Raw genomic sequence first — 16,935 nt, 5'->3', positions numbered from 1 at the left:
AAGTCCAACAGAATTCTGACGAGATTGTTTCTTCAAATTCTCCAATTTGAAGATAGTGTTGTAAATGTCACACATTACTAAATTAGTAATCAAGGTCTTGAGCCTAAATCTCACCATTGCAAATATCAAATTTCATAAATATGGTATTTCCAAGACTGGCACCAGAAAGACTGAATGAAAACTGCTGGACTGTTGTAAAAAGCCAATGGATTCCCAAACAGCCACCACTTTACTGCATGGCTGATTTTTCCAGGAACACTAATTTAGCAAAATAAGCCATTCAGTTGCAAAAACAAGTGTTAAAACATTGAGATGGTAATTAATGTGGTTGGGCCAGTCGAAATTCAATAAAACATTTACAAAAGTATTTTCTATTTAGAAGTGATGTTTAGTGGTTATTTTCCACTTCATTGGTGAAGAGCTAGTCAGTTAGTTTGGGTACCAATATGCATCTGCCTTTCACAAAAATAGGGCAAAATGCATAAAGACAGTTCAGCACAAATCAGCAACTTACCACCGTATTAAGTTATGGATCCTATGATCCTACAGTTCAGGAGGCCATCATTGGCCCATTGAGTTGGTAACAACTCTGACAGGCATGCCCCCCCATCCTATACTCTAATCCCATGCATTAACTCCACTAATATCCTTAACGGACACATCTTGGGACATTAAGGAGCAATTTAGCATGGCTAGTCCACCAAACCTGCACATTATTGGACTGTGGGAGGCACCCAGAGGAAACCCACACAGATACGAGGAGAACATGCAAACTCCAGTCACCCATAGCTGGCATCGAGCTTGGGTCCCTGGTGCTGAGGCGCAGCAGTGCTAACCAGTGTCACCATTCAACTTTAGCAATAGATTACTTGTACAAGGGTAGGTACTATAGTAACCACAATGGGTGGGAAATTAATGTTGAATTCAAATAGATCCCATTATCACCATTCCAAGGATCTTAACTGCATTGTGGGAATCATGAATTTATGGAGTTAAACACTCCTGAAGGTCAGGCAGGTTGATTAAATGTCAAGATCTGAAATTATTTAAATCCCTAACCCTTTAAATATGAAACAGAACACAACTAGGGTTAAAGAAAGTTACTGGCATGGATTGATTTACTGGTATAGCTTTGAGCTTTGTTAAAAATTCCCAAGTGCTATTATAGCACAGCCTGTTATGAATGCTTGGTTGAGTATTAAGAGTTAGCAAATACCTCACCTCAGCCAGGATTGGTGGGCGTCTGAATTCACATTTTGATTGACCATTTTAAGAGGCTGTTAAAGGATTAATTATTCTTAAGGTGGTTATTCAATAAGTTTATTTTTATAATACTTAACCACTTGAAGGAACTTAAAAGCTTTAAATGGGGTTTCCTGTATCAAGTGCATATGAGACAAAGCTCTCACATTTTAGAAATTAATTTTTTTCATCTCCACATAACTCAAGAGTTGGCCCACATCGGGTACTGGATGAGTGACAGTGGAGGTGTTAAGGTATGAAGGAGACAATAGGGTACGAGTAGAATTGGAAGTAACATGAGGAGTACGAGATTGCTTGGGAGTGAATGGGATATGAGGTAACATGGGTAGGAGTGCTAGAGGGCCTAATATTTCTTTTATGAAATTAGGCCCAGGCTCGGAGAACTGAGACAGAGCTTCAAACTAGTCCACCTCAGCACTTCCTTAAGTCGTGGCTGCCTCCAACTACCTCAGAAAGCAGCAGGCCCAGCTCAAATCATGCCCCCTCGGAGATGGTGGTGAAGTGGTAATGTCACTGGACAGGCAATCCAGAGACCCAGCCTTATGTTCTAGGGTCAATCTCACCATGGCAGCCACTGGAATTAAATTCAATGACCTGGAATTGCAAAGCTGATTTCAGTAACGGTTATCATGAAATCATCAATTGTTTTAAAAATCTGACTGATTTATTAATGCCTTTTAGGGAAGGAAATCTGCCTCCTTACCTGGTCTGGCCCATGTGTGACTCTAGACTCTCAGCTCATGGGCAATTAGGGATAGCAACAAATATCTACATCCCATTAAAGGAGGAAAAATACTTGTCATTTCTACAGGGATGGCACTACCAAACTGGGTAATTTCCCACATCAAGCTTCTCACCTCCATGATGAAAATCCAACCTCCACACTTGTACACAATCACAGAACAGGGAATTTTCAGTTACTTCATTGCAGTACTAATGTAAGCCTACTTGTGACATCAGAAAAAAACTTTAAATAGGGCTGACAGGATCAGAACTACAGCAGGAGGTAGCTAAGGCTGCTGAGTAGATCGTTTTAGCAGTTGGAGACAAGTAATTTTGAGATCTTGAGTAGAATCAGTAAACATGGAACGAGAGAACCATTTCTTGGATAATCCTGGAAAAATTGAATGTGTTTATAAACAGAACTACCAATTAAAAATTAGACTGAAATATATTGGAAAAAATGCAATCATTTATGCCTTCTAGCAGAGGATTTAATCCATATAAATGAGACACTACTTCGATTCAAATAGCAAAGCAAGAAATTTCCTAGAAATTCATTAAGCATACATCCATTATTTTTTGTGTCATCTTAAAGCAGCGTTGACAGAAATATCAACGTCAAGCAATGTATAAATGTGACAAAATCTAAAGTAGCAGTAGCCATACTACCCATCTAACATGATTATTCCTGATCCTCAGCTTCTAAAATTCCTGGATTCCCCCAGAGAGCAAAGATCCATCTCAGCCTTAAATATACTGATTAGCATCCACACAGCCTTCCAAGGCAGAGAATTCCAAAGATTAACACGGCTCTGATGTCCAAGCCTCAGACTATGGCTCTTAGTCTGAGACTCTCGTCAAGGGGAAACAGCCTTGCAGCATCCACTCTGTCAAGCCCTCTTTGAATTTTATGTTTCCAGGAGATCATCTCTCATTCAAGAGTAAAAAATCATTCTACTTGCTCCTAAGACAACCATTATCAGTAATCAATCCAGTCAACCTTCACTGCATCCTTTCTCCAAGTATATCCATTTTAGAGGCCAAAACTGAATAATACTTCAGATAGGATTTCACCAAAGTCTTGTATAATTAAGGCAAGACCTCCTTAACACTTGTATTAAACTCCTTTGCAATAAAAACCAAAGTACCACTGCTTTCCCAATTGTCTGCCAGAACCGCATGTTAACTTTGAGATTCCTGCACAAGGCACCCAAATTTTTCTGAACTCATTAGTTTCTCACGACTTCAAATATTTTATCTTTCCATGCCTTCTCCCAAAGTAAACCACCTCGTATTTTTCCACATTTGGCTACTAAATTGCTGCAGTTAACTTTGGATTTAAAGATTCTTGTACGGACAATCCTTGAAATAGGTAAAAAAAAGTGTTTGAACAGCATTATAGGACTTTCAGTTCATTTTGCATTCTTTGCATTCCCCCAGGCTGCTAAAAGGCATGAATCGCTTGCCAGCTGGAATAGAGCTAAGAAGGCGAAATGGAAAGAAGAAGCTCTGCGTGAGCAGGCAGCTGCAATGGCTATTATTGATCCTAAATCACGATAACCTCATTAAAAAGAAGCCATACCATTAAATCATTCAGCTCTCTCAATGCTTTCTCAAAACAAAGACTGATCCAGACAAGATTAAGTTCTCCATCTCAGTAAGAGAATATGCTACTAGTTCTAGATGTCATAAAAGGCTGTAAAGATTGCACACAGAAAGAAGCAAATGAATGGAACAATATACAGATGTGATGTTTTTACCTTACTAGTCGCTTTTGGATTATTTTACATTGAGACTGACAATAGTAATTTTCAAAGGTCATCTTCAAAAAGACCAAAGTGCGAAGACAATATATTTCCATTTATTAGGAACAAATCCAGTGATATGGTTTCTGGCTTTACAACAGTTTTAATAAAAGGATATGCATCCAAGTCAACCTAACTTGTTCTTTATCTTCACATATTAACTGACCTGCTGTATATTTCCAAGTTATTTTGCTATCAGCACTGTAGCAATAACTAATAGTATTTATTAATTAATACAAGTAGCTTACTTATTTATAATTACAATAAGCCGATAAACAGATTTCTAAATAAAATGTTCAGCAGCACAAAGAACTTAAATCAGCAACTTGTGGATAAAGCACACCCTACACTATGTAACTTTGAAAACAATGGTAATTTTTACTCATGTCAGGTGTAGGAACTAAAATTTAAAAAAAAAAATCGCTGATTCCACTAAAGACAGTTTCAAACAGCATTTTGATAAAAGCACAAACTTTTTTTAAAAAAATGCCACATGAAATTTAATGTGTGATGTTAAATGGGGGGAACTTACAGTAAAAAATTAATCTCAACAGCATTAACAGTTGGCATTGTCCAGGGGGCCTAATCATTTCCATAACTGGATAATGCAAAGCTAATGAAATATATGGAACTAGATTATAAATATTAAAAAAGGTTTTATGTTTTCATCAGATCAAACTAAGCATACTGTCTTGAATTCTGATTGCTATGCTTTATAAAAAAGGTTTTCCTGCATTGGGGAGGCTGTAGACAAAATCACTAGCAACTATAACAGGGATTAAACATAAGTAAAGATTTTAAAAATGTACTTTGTATGCTTTAATCATTTTGTTCATTTGTTAAATCCAATGAAATTATCAGGCATGACAGCACAAATTTCAAACACTTTCTCAGATATTCACTGCAAGTGACCAAAGATGCAATGGATATGTTTCAAGTCATTTGTCATATCAGACAATTAAAAACATGAAGTACATTATTTTTCAGTTTAATACTTTATCTTGACCTTAGATTTTGTCAGCATTAAATTTCATTTGCCATTCATCTGCTTAATTGCTCAACACTTGCAAATTTTCAGTTTTCATTTAGTGCCTGCAAACTTGACTAGTTTAAAAACATCTTGGAAATTGAGTGCAAACAGAGCAGCTCCAATTCTAAAAGCGAGAGCAGAGGGACCTGGAAGTGCATGTGCACAAAATATTCAAGGTAGTGGGCAGGTTGAGTAGTTGGAAAGACGTACAGGATTTTAGACTTTAGAAACAGAAACATAAGAGTACAAAAGCAGGGAACCTATGGTGAACTTCAACTGAAGTTGTGTCCAATTTGAAGCACAACACTACAGCAAGACTGTGCTAAACGTTCATGAAGGCATAGAATATCTACAAGAATAGCTTCAGGGAAGAAGGACTTCAGTAATGTGCAAATCAAAGAAAATGTATGCTTGGTAAAAAGAGATAGTAAAAAGATCAGTTGCACTTAAAAGTTAATAAGTCACCAGGATTGGATGAGCTAAATCTGAGAATACTGAGGAAATGATTGCAAGTTGTTGCAGAGGCACTGGTCATAAATTGACAATTGCTTCTTGGTCTTTTGGCTCAGTTCAAGAGTAGGATCAGGTGTAATGCACGTTCTTGTCAGCTTGGAACTAGTATGTCTCGTGGAGACCATAAATTAGATACAATTTGAATTCGTTTTTGGAGTACAGTGGACAAGGGGACTTGACCTACCCACTGCACATTGGCTTTGTAACTCATAGGGAATAAAATTTAAAAATCTTGCAATCCTCCTTAAGATACAAGAGCAGTGCCAGAGAATTGCAAAATTGCAAACGCTCTTCTCCAGAAAAAGAGTGGAAGGATAAATCTGACCATTACAAACCAATTTAACCTTGGTGGTGGGAAAGCTTTTAGAAAAATAATAAAATGGAATATCAATTAATCCACATGCTGAAGAAAGCTAGCACAATTTCTCTGAAGGAAAATTGATTTGAGTTTTAGATAAGGAAAGGAAGAGAATTGATGAGGGTAATGGGATTTATGTAGTCGATGTGAACTTCCAAAATGTCACAACAGGTTTGTCAGCGAAGTGGCAAATGGAATTTAATGTTGGCAAGTGTGAGGTGGTCCACTTTGGTAGGAAGAATGGTAGGAAGGACTATTACTTACGTGGCGAAAAACTGCAGCAGGCGACGGTGCACAGGGACCTCGGGGTCCTTGTGCATGAGTCGCAAAAACCCAGCTTGCAGGTGCAGCAGGTGGTCAGGAAGGCGAATGGGATGCTGGCCTTCATAGCGAAGGGGATTGAATATAAAAGTAGGGAGGTCTTGCTGCAGCTGTATAGGGCATTGGTGAGGCCGCAGCTGGAGTACTGTGTGCAGTTCTGGGCGCCGCACCTGCGCAAAGATATTTTGGCCTTGGAGGGAGTGCAGAGGAGGTTTACTAGGCTGATACCGAAGTTGAGGGGGTTGAGCTATGAGGAGAGGCTGAATAAACTAGGCTTGTACTCGTTGGGAGTTTAGAAGAATGAGGGGAGATCTCATTGAGACGTATAAGATGATGAATGGGATGGATAGGATAGAGGTGGAGAGACTCCTCCCGCTCAAAAAAGACAGTAGGACTAGGGGGCACAGCCTCAAGATAAAGGGGGGGCGTTTTAGAACGGAGTTGAGGAGGAACTTCTTCACTCAAAGGGTGGTGAATCTCTGGAATTCTCTACCCGTTGAAGGGGTGGACGCTGCCTCGCTAAATATTTTCAAGAAGCGGGTTGATGGGTTTTTGATAAGAGAGGGGATTAAGGGTTATGGGGAGAGGGCCGGAAAGTGGAACTGAGCCACGACAGATCAGCCATGATCTTATTGAATGGCGGGGCAGGCTCGAAGGGCCAGATGGCCTACTCCTGCTCCTATTTCTTATGTTCTTATGTTTCAAACATTGAAGTAAAAGGGACAGTGGCAGCATGGATGGGAAGTGACTGAGTGACAGGAAACAAAAGGGTTAACTTCTCTTTTGGACTGGAAAAACATATGCAGAGGGGTTCCCCAGCAGTCAGTACTAGGATCCCCACTTTTTTAGATCTACATTAACCTAAGGGTACAACTTCAAAAACTGCAGATGACAAACCTTGGAAGTATTGTGAACCATGAGGATACAGATGACATAGAAAGGTGGACAAAATGGTCAGACATATAACAAATGAAATACAGGTGTGTGACGTGATATATTTTGATAGGATGAATGAAGAGCATTAATTGTAAAGGATACAATTCTAAAAGCGAGAGCAAAAGGGATCTGGAGGTGCACGTGCACAAAATATTCAAGATAGTGGGCAGGTTGAGTAGTTGGAAAGACATACAGGATTTTAGACTTTAGAAATAGAAGCATAAGAGTATAAAAGCAGGGAACCTATAGTGAACTTCAACTTGAGTTGTGTCCAATTCGAAGCACAACTCTATAGCAAGACTGTGCTAAACATTCGTGAAGGTGTAGAATATCTACAAGAATGGCTTCAGAGAAGGACTTCAGTAATGTGCTAATCAAAGAGATTAAGGCTGTTTTCCTTAGAGCTCAAAATCATGAACACATCTGGACATAGAAAAGGAAAACTGTTCCCTATGGTAGAAGGAACCAGGAGGACAATTTAAGGACACATGAAGTTTTAAAAAAATTACATGAGGGGTTAGGATCTGGTACGCACTGTCCAAGAGTGTCCTGGAGGCAGATTCAAACTAGCTGAGTTGCTCTGAGCGCGCCAGCATGGACATGACAGGTTGATCAGCTTCAGTATTGTAACCGATTTACATTAGTAGGGAAACTGGTCCAATACTTTATTTCACCATATCAAGCTAGGTTTGAAGCAATCCAGAGATTTAGGATACACATAGTCTTTTTACAGCTACAGAAAATTTCTTGTGGGCACTTTACAAACCCATCCACAATTAAGGATCAGAAAAGCCACAACATCAGAAGCTGAAAATCAAAAACTGAACACAATGCTTTAGATGTTGATATTAAAGCACATGACAGGTCATGTAAAGGGAAAAGAAATATAACTATAACATATGCAGCTATTGCATGCAGCATTGCTACCTAAGTGAAGATGTGTTCAATTGCAAAGAAATCATGACCAAAAATTTGATAAGTCTCACTAGACTGCAGATTCAAATCCCACTTCAGGACTTGACCACATAAACCACATTGATATGTCCACAGAAAGAGAATGCTGCACAGTTGGTGTTTTTCAAGAGGAGATAAATTATTAATCTCTGGGGCTATTACTGGATATAAAGATCCCAAAACACAATGCAAAGAGCAAGGGCGTGTGTTCTGGGTGTGAGAATGTTAACAACTTCAGAAAGATAACTATTTAATTTGCTATTTATGGGATTTCCCTGTTTGCAAAGCGGCTGTCGTATTTGAACAAAAAAAAAAGCTTGTTTACCAGCTTACACAAAATGAACTAACTGCAAAGTGCTTGACAGCCTGAGAACATGACAAGACATTATAAAATGGTAAGTTCTTCAAAGGCTACAAAACTAACAATTCATAGTGGGAAAAGTACTTCAGGAAAATGGAAAGCAGAAAGCGTTAATACAGCATTTGACAGAAAATACAACTGTGCTCTTTGACTACAAGTGCCATCTATTACAGACAAATTCAGAAGGGAAACTTCAAACTTCATTCTAATTCTTTTAAATGTACATTGGATAAATATTAATGCTTTAATCACAAGTCAGAACACACTTTTTCTATTGGATAAAGATTTTTTTTCCATTAATTAAATTTGGGTCATTAGTGTTTCAGTACATGCTTTCAACCATAAAGAAATTGAAATATTTAGAAAAACTGAACAAAATTAGTGAGACATTGCACATAAAAGCAAGGACATTGAATAATTAAAACCCAAAACATGGAGTTAAACAAATAGGAAATCAAAATCATGTGAATGGATTTTATTTTTTTCTTCGCTTTCCAGACATCACCAAATCTAACAATCCATTGCAACTCAATCCATTAGCATATGAATGCTTGCAAGATATTTGCTAGGAAACCATTTCCTGACCCAAAAGTGGAAGAAAAAAAATTAACATCCTCAGCACATATACAAACAATGCACAATCAAGATTTGAGCTCTTTTGCATGATATTTACCATTTCCTATCTTGGTTTGGTGTATCCACTTAATTTTGTTCCAACATAATTTCAAAGATTCAAATTAAGGGAGAACAAGAATGAGTTGGGTGGAGGGAGTGCTGAAGAGCGGGGAGAACAGTTTTAGGGCTGTTGATCCAGGGCTGTTGCCAGCAACAGTAGAAAAAAGTAATCCTAAAATGAAAGAAAATATATCCAAAAGCATGAATACTCATGTCAAACTGTACAGCTCTGGTCATCGTAAAAAAATATATACAAACAAACATTAGCTTTAATGATGTAGATATGTTAATTTAGAGCACAGATTTTTCAAACTTAGAAACTTTTCACCATGATGTAACTATTGCTGGTATAGATGTACTGTAATTAGTGTTTGTCTAATATATGAATCTGTATTAAACACTTCTGCCTTCAAATACATTAGTTCAATAATATTAGTTTCAGGCTTGCTTACATTTTGTGGAATACAAGCATACACACTGCAAAGTACAGCTGGGAGCCAAAACTAAATTGAGCTTGGTAAGTGAGGCAAAGAGTTTGACATGTAGCTAATGCAGCAAAAACAACTACAGCACAAAATGCTCCAACACTTATCTTTTCTGATCATTGCCATATCAACATTTGTATTCTAATTTCTCAATTCAACAGTAGGGATACAAACATGGCAGCTGAGCAAAACCACTGTATAAATTTGCAATTAGAAGATTGGGGCAAGGGAAAAGAATGTTTCAGTTACGAAAGAAAATGCAGAATAGATATCCCTTCATAGAATTTTTACATACATATTAAAGTTTTATCCCAGTTAAAGTGTTTTATGAAATTGAAGTAGTTTCATGCTAAATATTTACTCTCCTTTTAATGGAAAAATACTTTCCAGCATTTCATTTTAAAATAATACTGTTGGAGATTTTAAATTAAGATTTGGTCAAGTATGTCAAATACTGTGCAAATTTGAGTAATCTTTTAGTAGTAATGACATGGGAGCAATCAAGTAATATACATTATGCATGTAGTCTTGGTGATAGAACTGTACATCAAAACAGCCATGCATAAATAGTACGTGCAAAGATTACTTATATTTTAACTTTGTATTACTGCTTATAAATTTCTAGAGTTTAGCACTATCCAAGACTCAAACAGCTACAACTGCAATTTCAAAATAAAATTTTCTCTCCCCACCCCGCCAAAATCTACAAATAGTACAGTGTAGAAGACACTTTGCATTGAAAAACATCTTCTACAACTCAAATAATGCAAGAAATTCACAGGAAGAGATGCTTTTGTTGTATGAACATATAAATGCATATGTTCTAGTAATGTTGCAAGAAGTATTTTTCCAAATACTGATTTTTCCATGTGTACACATTTCCCCGCGTTCAGCAGTTCTATTTCTGCATAACAGAACAAATTTGGCATGTCTTATTTTACTCGGACCTTACAGGTTAACAATCTGTTTCCTTTACAATGCTCAATTGCTGTTAACATCAGTGGATGACCAATAACACATTTGTTACACATGCCTCCCTTAAAGTAGCAAGTGGAATTCTCCACAAACATGTTAAGCACTCATTTGCTAACATTACTAGCATAGTACAAAATTTGCTTTGAATTTTGATAAGCAATAAAATTCAATATGCATGTCAATAGTGAAAAATTCAAAACCAAAAATCAATAAGCTGAATACAGAATAAAACAAACTTAAATTTTAGAAAAGGTGTGTTTATAGATTTGACCAAATGTATTTTATTTCAAATTATTTAATTTGGCAGTGCACCCCACCTTTAACTTGGCAAACTTTAAAAAAGGGCTCCTGCTGGCATGGTGGATAAAAACATTGGATTTTAGTAGGGAAGAAACAGTAAACTATTAAGTATTTTTAAAATTTTCCAAAATCATAATCATAGTGCAGCATTCTTCATACTAATGTTTGTCCATTGCAAAACAGAAAAAAAAAGAAAATCTTAGTATGTTGCAACATAAACGAGAAAAGATATCTAAAACTGTGGCTGTGATTTTAAACTGTAGATTATAAATAAGAGTCAAGAGGATTTGCCGGTCTTGAAGATTAGTTCGCAACAGGATCATTGTATGTGGAAATTCTAATTCTACCAATAGATTTAGTGAAGTAAACATAAGGAATTTTTCTGCAGTAGTTCTTACACATATCAGGTACATAGGGAAATTACCTCAAGTGAATAAGACAAAGGAAATTTCAGAACTAGTGCTTGAGAAAATATGGTCAATGCAAAATCCCATTTTAGTCATTACAATCAGCACTCATTTAGTTATTCAAAAATTGTAAGTCAATACCTATTAAATTTACTTCAACCAATTTCTCCTAAACTAAAAATTTATTATATCTGCACTTACATTAATTGAATTAATCCTGGGGAGGGAGACAGAGCGTGTGAAAGAAGAGAGCAAATTTTATGTATTACTGCCGATCCCATATTCCTGATTAGTTGACCATACAAGAGTTTCAATGATTGCCAGTTATTTCACTCTCTACAAACATTTGTTTGTGTATTCTACACATCACTAATGCAATTATCAATACGATGTGTAGTTGGTAATGCTACAATTTCAAGTTTCCTGTTCAGAGTGCACTTATGAAATTATCTTCCAGTAAGTTATAAACAATGCAAATTTACAAATTTCCATATTGAAATATAGTCTAGCAAATGCTGATAATCATTGTTTTCATTTACATATAATTGACCTGGATTATAACAAATAGTTTAACAAGTCAGGAACTTTTAAACAATTGTGTCTTAATTTAAAAGAGAGGTAGATCTATCATTGGGGCAGGGGGTATACCTGTAAATTTTGTTTACAGATACTAGTGTTGAAAGTTGCAGTGCTCAACCATGTATTTGCTCAAACCATGTATTTTACAAATCCAAAAATTAAGAGTGAGACAACTTCAGGACCTTTACAAAGGATTTTGGTCAAATTGTTTTAGACTTCAATTCCATTATTCAACACAAAGTATACCACACCCTGTAACATTTTTTTGAGGCTCTAGAAACAAAGAATAAATAAGTATTCGGTTTAAATTAGGGCTGTAAACAGTTAAATGAAACAGTACGTTTGGATGGCTGCAATTTCAGCTTAAATATAGGCGAGTCTATTCTTACAACACCTCTTTCTTTGGAGCAATTCTGATAGTTTAGATCTTTATGACCCCAGATAGTTAAATGAATATTAAATATGAAACATGAAAGTCAACAGCCCCAGTTTAAATTTAATCTTAAACTGCAAATAGAAAGTGCATAAGCTGCCTCAAATTTTTGCCCTTTCAAAAATGTTCCTAATTTTAAACTTGACTACAGCAGCTTCATGAGTTTGGCTCTGAGGATTTATGAAGTTCTTTTTCAATGTGGTGCAACGGCGGTATTAGAGACAATTTCACCAATCATGCATTTAGAGTTGGAATCCTTCCATTGGGGCCTCTTGTTGCTGGAAGATGAACTGTTGCTGGTTTTCATCCACTTGTGGTGCAATGCTCGAGTCCTCCTCCTCTATGCCAAAATAATGCTCTATCAGATCAAAGGCCTTTTGATAGATTTCCTGGTTTTCATGACTTTGGAGAAATTCAATTTTGTCTAGACCTGTAATTAAGAGTTTACAATTCAATGTTATGTACAAGTAGGACTGTTTATTGTTACTTCACAAAGCAACCTACACAATGTGAATAAAGTGTTGTGCACAATCCATTTGTGGGGAGAGATCATATGATTACTTGCCAGAGGAAAATTTATCAACTATTTCAAAACAAACAAATCAGCATTCCTTTTTGGGGAATAGTAGAGCCAAGTGCACAGCCAATACATGAAAATGCAGTAAAAGATTTAACGTGAGCTTTTGTTTCACTTTGGCAGACTCCAGGGTTCGATTTTCTCGTCAAAGCCAGGAACCCCATTCCCAGGTAATTTCTGAATCTTGACCCTCGTGCTGCAATCACGTTGCTCATATGATGTCTTGAAACATAATGACCTAACTGGGCCAGAGGGGAGATCAGCACCCAATTCTGGCCACTGAGCACAACCAGGAGGCAGCAATTGCCTGCAAAGCCTGAGCAAAGGCAGATAGTGGCCACGACAAAGCTTGCCACTGCTTTGAGGAAGAGTAGTCAGCACCTTAGACAGCCAGCAACCTCTCCAAGCATAAAATGGCCAGAATGTAAAAGACAAATTGGTCAAGATCCCCCAGCAACTGAAGCTTTTAACATAAAAAACTTTTAACTTGTGCCCACTTTGAACTCTCAGCTATGCACTAAAATGTACCAGGCCATTCAGATTCAGAAATTACAAGGAGCGTGATGCTAGGGCCCGAGGCCTGAAAATCAGTGAAAGGAAGAGGCTGGCTAGGGTGAACGTTGGTCCTTTAGAGGATGAGAAAGGGGACCTAGTGGTAGGGGATGGGGATATGGCTAAGGTATTGAATAACTTTTTTGTTTCTGTCTTCACAGAGGAGGACGTGAATAATTTGCCGGGTGTTAGTGATGGAAAGGTGGTAGGACTGGAGGGTCTTAATGACATTACTGTTACTAGAGAGGTGGTGCTCGACAGACTGGAGGGGCTGACTGTGGACAAGTCCCCAGGACCGGATGGAATGCATCCGAGGGTTCTGAAAGAAATGGCGGAGGTGATAGTGGATGCCTTGGTGGTTATTTTCCAGACGTTGCTGGATTCCGGGGAAGTGCCGGAAGATTGGAAAACGGCTAATGTTACGCCGTTGTTTAAGAAGGGTGCCAGGCAAAAGGCGGGGAATTGTAGGCCGGTTAGCTTAACGTCTGTGGTAGGTAAAATGTTAGAATCCGTCATTAAGGAGGAAATTGCGAGGCATCTTGAAGGGAATTGCTTGATAGAGCAGATGCAGCACGGTTTCATTAAAGGGAAGTCGTGTCTGACAAATTTAATGGAGTTCTATGAGGATGTGTCTAGGGCGGTGGATAGAGCAGAGCCGGTGGATGTGGTCTTTCTGGATTTTCAGAAGGCGTTTGACAAAGTACCTCACAAGAGGTTATTGCAGAAGGTTGAGGGACATGGAGTTGGGGGTAGGGTGTTAGCGTGGATAGAGGATTGGTCGTCAAACAGGAGGCAGAGAGTGGGGGTCAACGGGTGCTATTCGGATTGGCGGATGGTGACTAGTGGAGTGCCCCAGGGGTCGGTGCTGGGGCCTCAGCTTTTTACCATTTATATAGATGATCTGGAGGAGGGCACCGAGTGTAGGGTGTCAAAATTTGCTGATGACACCAAGATTGGGGGAACGGCAAATTGTGCGGAGGGTGTGGAGAGTCTGCAGAAGGATCTAGATAGGCTGGGCGAATGGGCCGGGAAATGGCAAATGGAATTTAATGTTGGCAATGGTGTGGAGAATTTAATGGTGGTCCACTTTGGTAGGAATAATGGTAGGAAGGACTATTACTTACGGGGTGAAAAACTGCAGCAGGCGACGGTGCAGAGGGACCTCAGGGTCCTTGTGCATGAGTCGCAAAAACCCAGCTTGCAGGTGCAGCAGGTGGTCAGGAAGGCGAATGGGATGCTGGCCTTCATAGTGAGGGGGATTGAATATAAAAGTAGGGAGGTCTTGCTGCAGCTGTATAGGGCATTGGTGAGGCCGCAGCTGGAGTACTGTGTGCAGTTTTGGGCACCGCACCTGCGCAAAGATATTTTGGCCTTGGAGGGAGTGCAGAGGAGGTTTACAAGGCTGATACCGGAGTTGAGGGGGTTGAGCTATGAGGAGAGGCTGAATAAACTAGGCTTGTACTCGTTAAGAGTTTAGAAGAATGAGGGGAGATCTCACTGAGACGTATAAGATGATGAATGGGATGGATAGGATAGAGGTGGAGAGACTCTTCCCGCTCAAAAAAGACAGTAGGACTAGGGGGCCCAGTCTCAAGATAAGGGGGGGCGGTTTAGAACGGAGTTGAGGAGGAATTCACTCAAAGGGTGGTGAATCTCTGGAATTCTCTGCCCGTTGAAGTGGTGGAGGCTGCCTCGCTAAATATTTTTAAGACGTGGGTTGATGGGTTTTTGATAAGAGAGAGGATTAAGGGTGATGGGGAGAGGGCGGGAAAGTGGAACTGAGCCACGACAGATCAGCCATGATCTTATTGAATGGCGGGGCAGGCTCGAAGGGCTAGATGGCCTACTCCTGCTCCTATTTCTTATGTTCTTATGTAACATATGGCCCTAGTGCCAGAGACTGACCTGGTAAAGGCTTATGTCCAGCCTACCAACTTTTTTCACTGCTTGTGCCTAAACTGGCCCCTCAGCTTAAGAACCACTTCTGAATGATGCTCTCCACAGCTGAATACAGCCTATCAAAAGTGCCAGGAGGCACAGGCATGGGGAGACCTCACTCCACAGAGCGTGCCAAGTTTACACAGTGTGGCTTCAGGAAGAGGAGTAGGAATGCAGCTTCAGTAATACTGAATATGGCTCCAAGACCCTAATTTAAAGTGCCAAGTATGCAACAAGGGCACCAGGGGTAGGGGATTGCCCTTAAAGTGATATTGCAGCACCTTGTCCCCATTCGCAGCATTTTAATTTGTTTTATTGCAGGTATTGCTCACAAAACAGAGTCTAAAAACATGGATGGACAACTTAAAAGTCCCATTTGCTCATCAATCCTCTTTTCAAGGTTCGCCAGGAATAAATCAAAATTGTCATGTTTAGAAATAACAAAGGTTTGGACAAAGTTTTCAGCAGTAATAAACTGACAGTGGCACTGTTGGGAGATATTAAGAAGAGTGGAAATACACACCATTAGTGATGGTGAACATGGGGTTACAAATGCATCCCAGGGTCAAATGTGACACAAGGTTGAGAACAGTCCAGCTCAACACCAGCCAGTTGTTAGGGAGAGGGATAGAGTCAGTAGATAGCTTGGAAGTAGAGTTTGGGCAGGTACTAATGACAATGGATTTGTAATAATTAGAGGAAATTTTTGCTTACCCAATACTGGGTATTGGACAACGACAGTCTCAAAAATTAGAGACATTGGAGAGTTTAAGAAAAAGTAGTGGTTGAGACACACAGAAACTGACATTTTTTTAATGATATTGCTGAGAAGTGCTATGTAAATGAGAAATAATAGGGGGTTAAGGATAGATCCTTTTAGGATACCAGAAGAAATGCCGCAGAACAGAAGGAAAAGCCACTGCAGGTGATTTTCTGACTGAAACTAAACAGGTAAAATTGGAACCATGCAAACGCTGTTCCACTCAGCTGAATGGCTTGAAACAATTATAATCACCAGGGAAAGGGTACTGAGAAAATAATTGGAACCAAAAGCTGACAAGTTCCCAGGTCCTGATGGGCATCATCCTAGGGTCTTACTGAGATAATAGATATATTGCCTTTAATTTTCCAAAAGTCCCTAGATTCTGGAACAGTCCTAACCAATTGGAAAATAACAAAAGTGACTCTGTTGAACGAAGCTGACAGGAAGCAGGGAACTGCAAGCCAGTTAGCTTAACATCTGTCATAGGGATATTTCTAGAATCTATTAAGGAGGTTATAGCAGCCATAAAAGAATGACAAATTGTTCTAGAGATATTTGCTCTGTATTATAATAAATTTTCTCACCATAAGCTTCTTCAATGAGTGCACAGTATGGATTGATACCATTTCCATTCTGTTTGGCCTCTTGCTCTCCTAATCGTAGAATGTTTTCTAGTCCATTCAAAGCAACTTGCACTATTTTGGAATCCATGACTGTAAGTAAGTCACAGAGAGGCTTGATGCAGCCCAATTCCACTAAATACCTTCAGAGAAAAACAAAGGTGTTGGTTAACAACAGCTGCTTTTAGTGAACTAATTACACAGCATAACTTGAACATCTTCAATCATTTACAGAAAGACAAAGATGATTTGAGCATAAACAGATTTTCTTTGGCAGGTATTCTAAGAGTTTGATTACTGCAATAAAAGTATTTTTATTTTTGCTAAACAACCATCCTCTGTTCATACTGATTATACAAAATCCTTG

General features: G+C 38.7%; 2 protein-coding genes across 2 annotated transcripts in view; one reads left to right on the top strand and one right to left on the bottom strand.

Moving 5' to 3' along the window:
* Positions 1-11,353, top strand: part of LOC145345060 (protein FAM162B-like) — a 42,027-nt gene extending 30,674 nt beyond the window's left edge. Inside the window, exon 4 of the mRNA XM_080192612.1 lies at positions 3,427-11,353. Coding sequence (XP_080048738.1) covers positions 3,427-3,546 — 120 coding nt within the window. The 3' untranslated portion in view covers positions 3,547-11,353. The remainder of the gene's footprint in view (positions 1-3,426) is intronic.
* Positions 8,725-16,935, bottom strand: part of kpna5 (karyopherin alpha 5 (importin alpha 6)) — a 35,403-nt gene continuing 27,192 nt past the window's right edge. The window contains exons 13-14 of the mRNA XM_080192610.1: positions 16,533-16,711; positions 8,725-12,548 (exon numbers count right to left, since the gene is read on the bottom strand). Of these exons, the coding sequence (XP_080048736.1) occupies positions 12,361-12,548; positions 16,533-16,711 (367 nt within the window). The 3' untranslated portion in view covers positions 8,725-12,360. The remainder of the gene's footprint in view (positions 12,549-16,532; positions 16,712-16,935) is intronic.

The sequence above is a fragment of the Carcharhinus amblyrhynchos genome, chromosome 7 (assembly GCF_965287045.1).
Source record: "Carcharhinus amblyrhynchos chromosome 7, sCarAmb.v2.hapA, whole genome shotgun sequence".
In the NCBI taxonomy this organism is placed as follows: domain Eukaryota; kingdom Metazoa; phylum Chordata; class Chondrichthyes; order Carcharhiniformes; family Carcharhinidae; genus Carcharhinus; species Carcharhinus amblyrhynchos.
The sequence above is the reverse complement of the archived record's forward strand: the minus strand, read 5'-3'. Positions and strand labels throughout refer to the sequence as shown.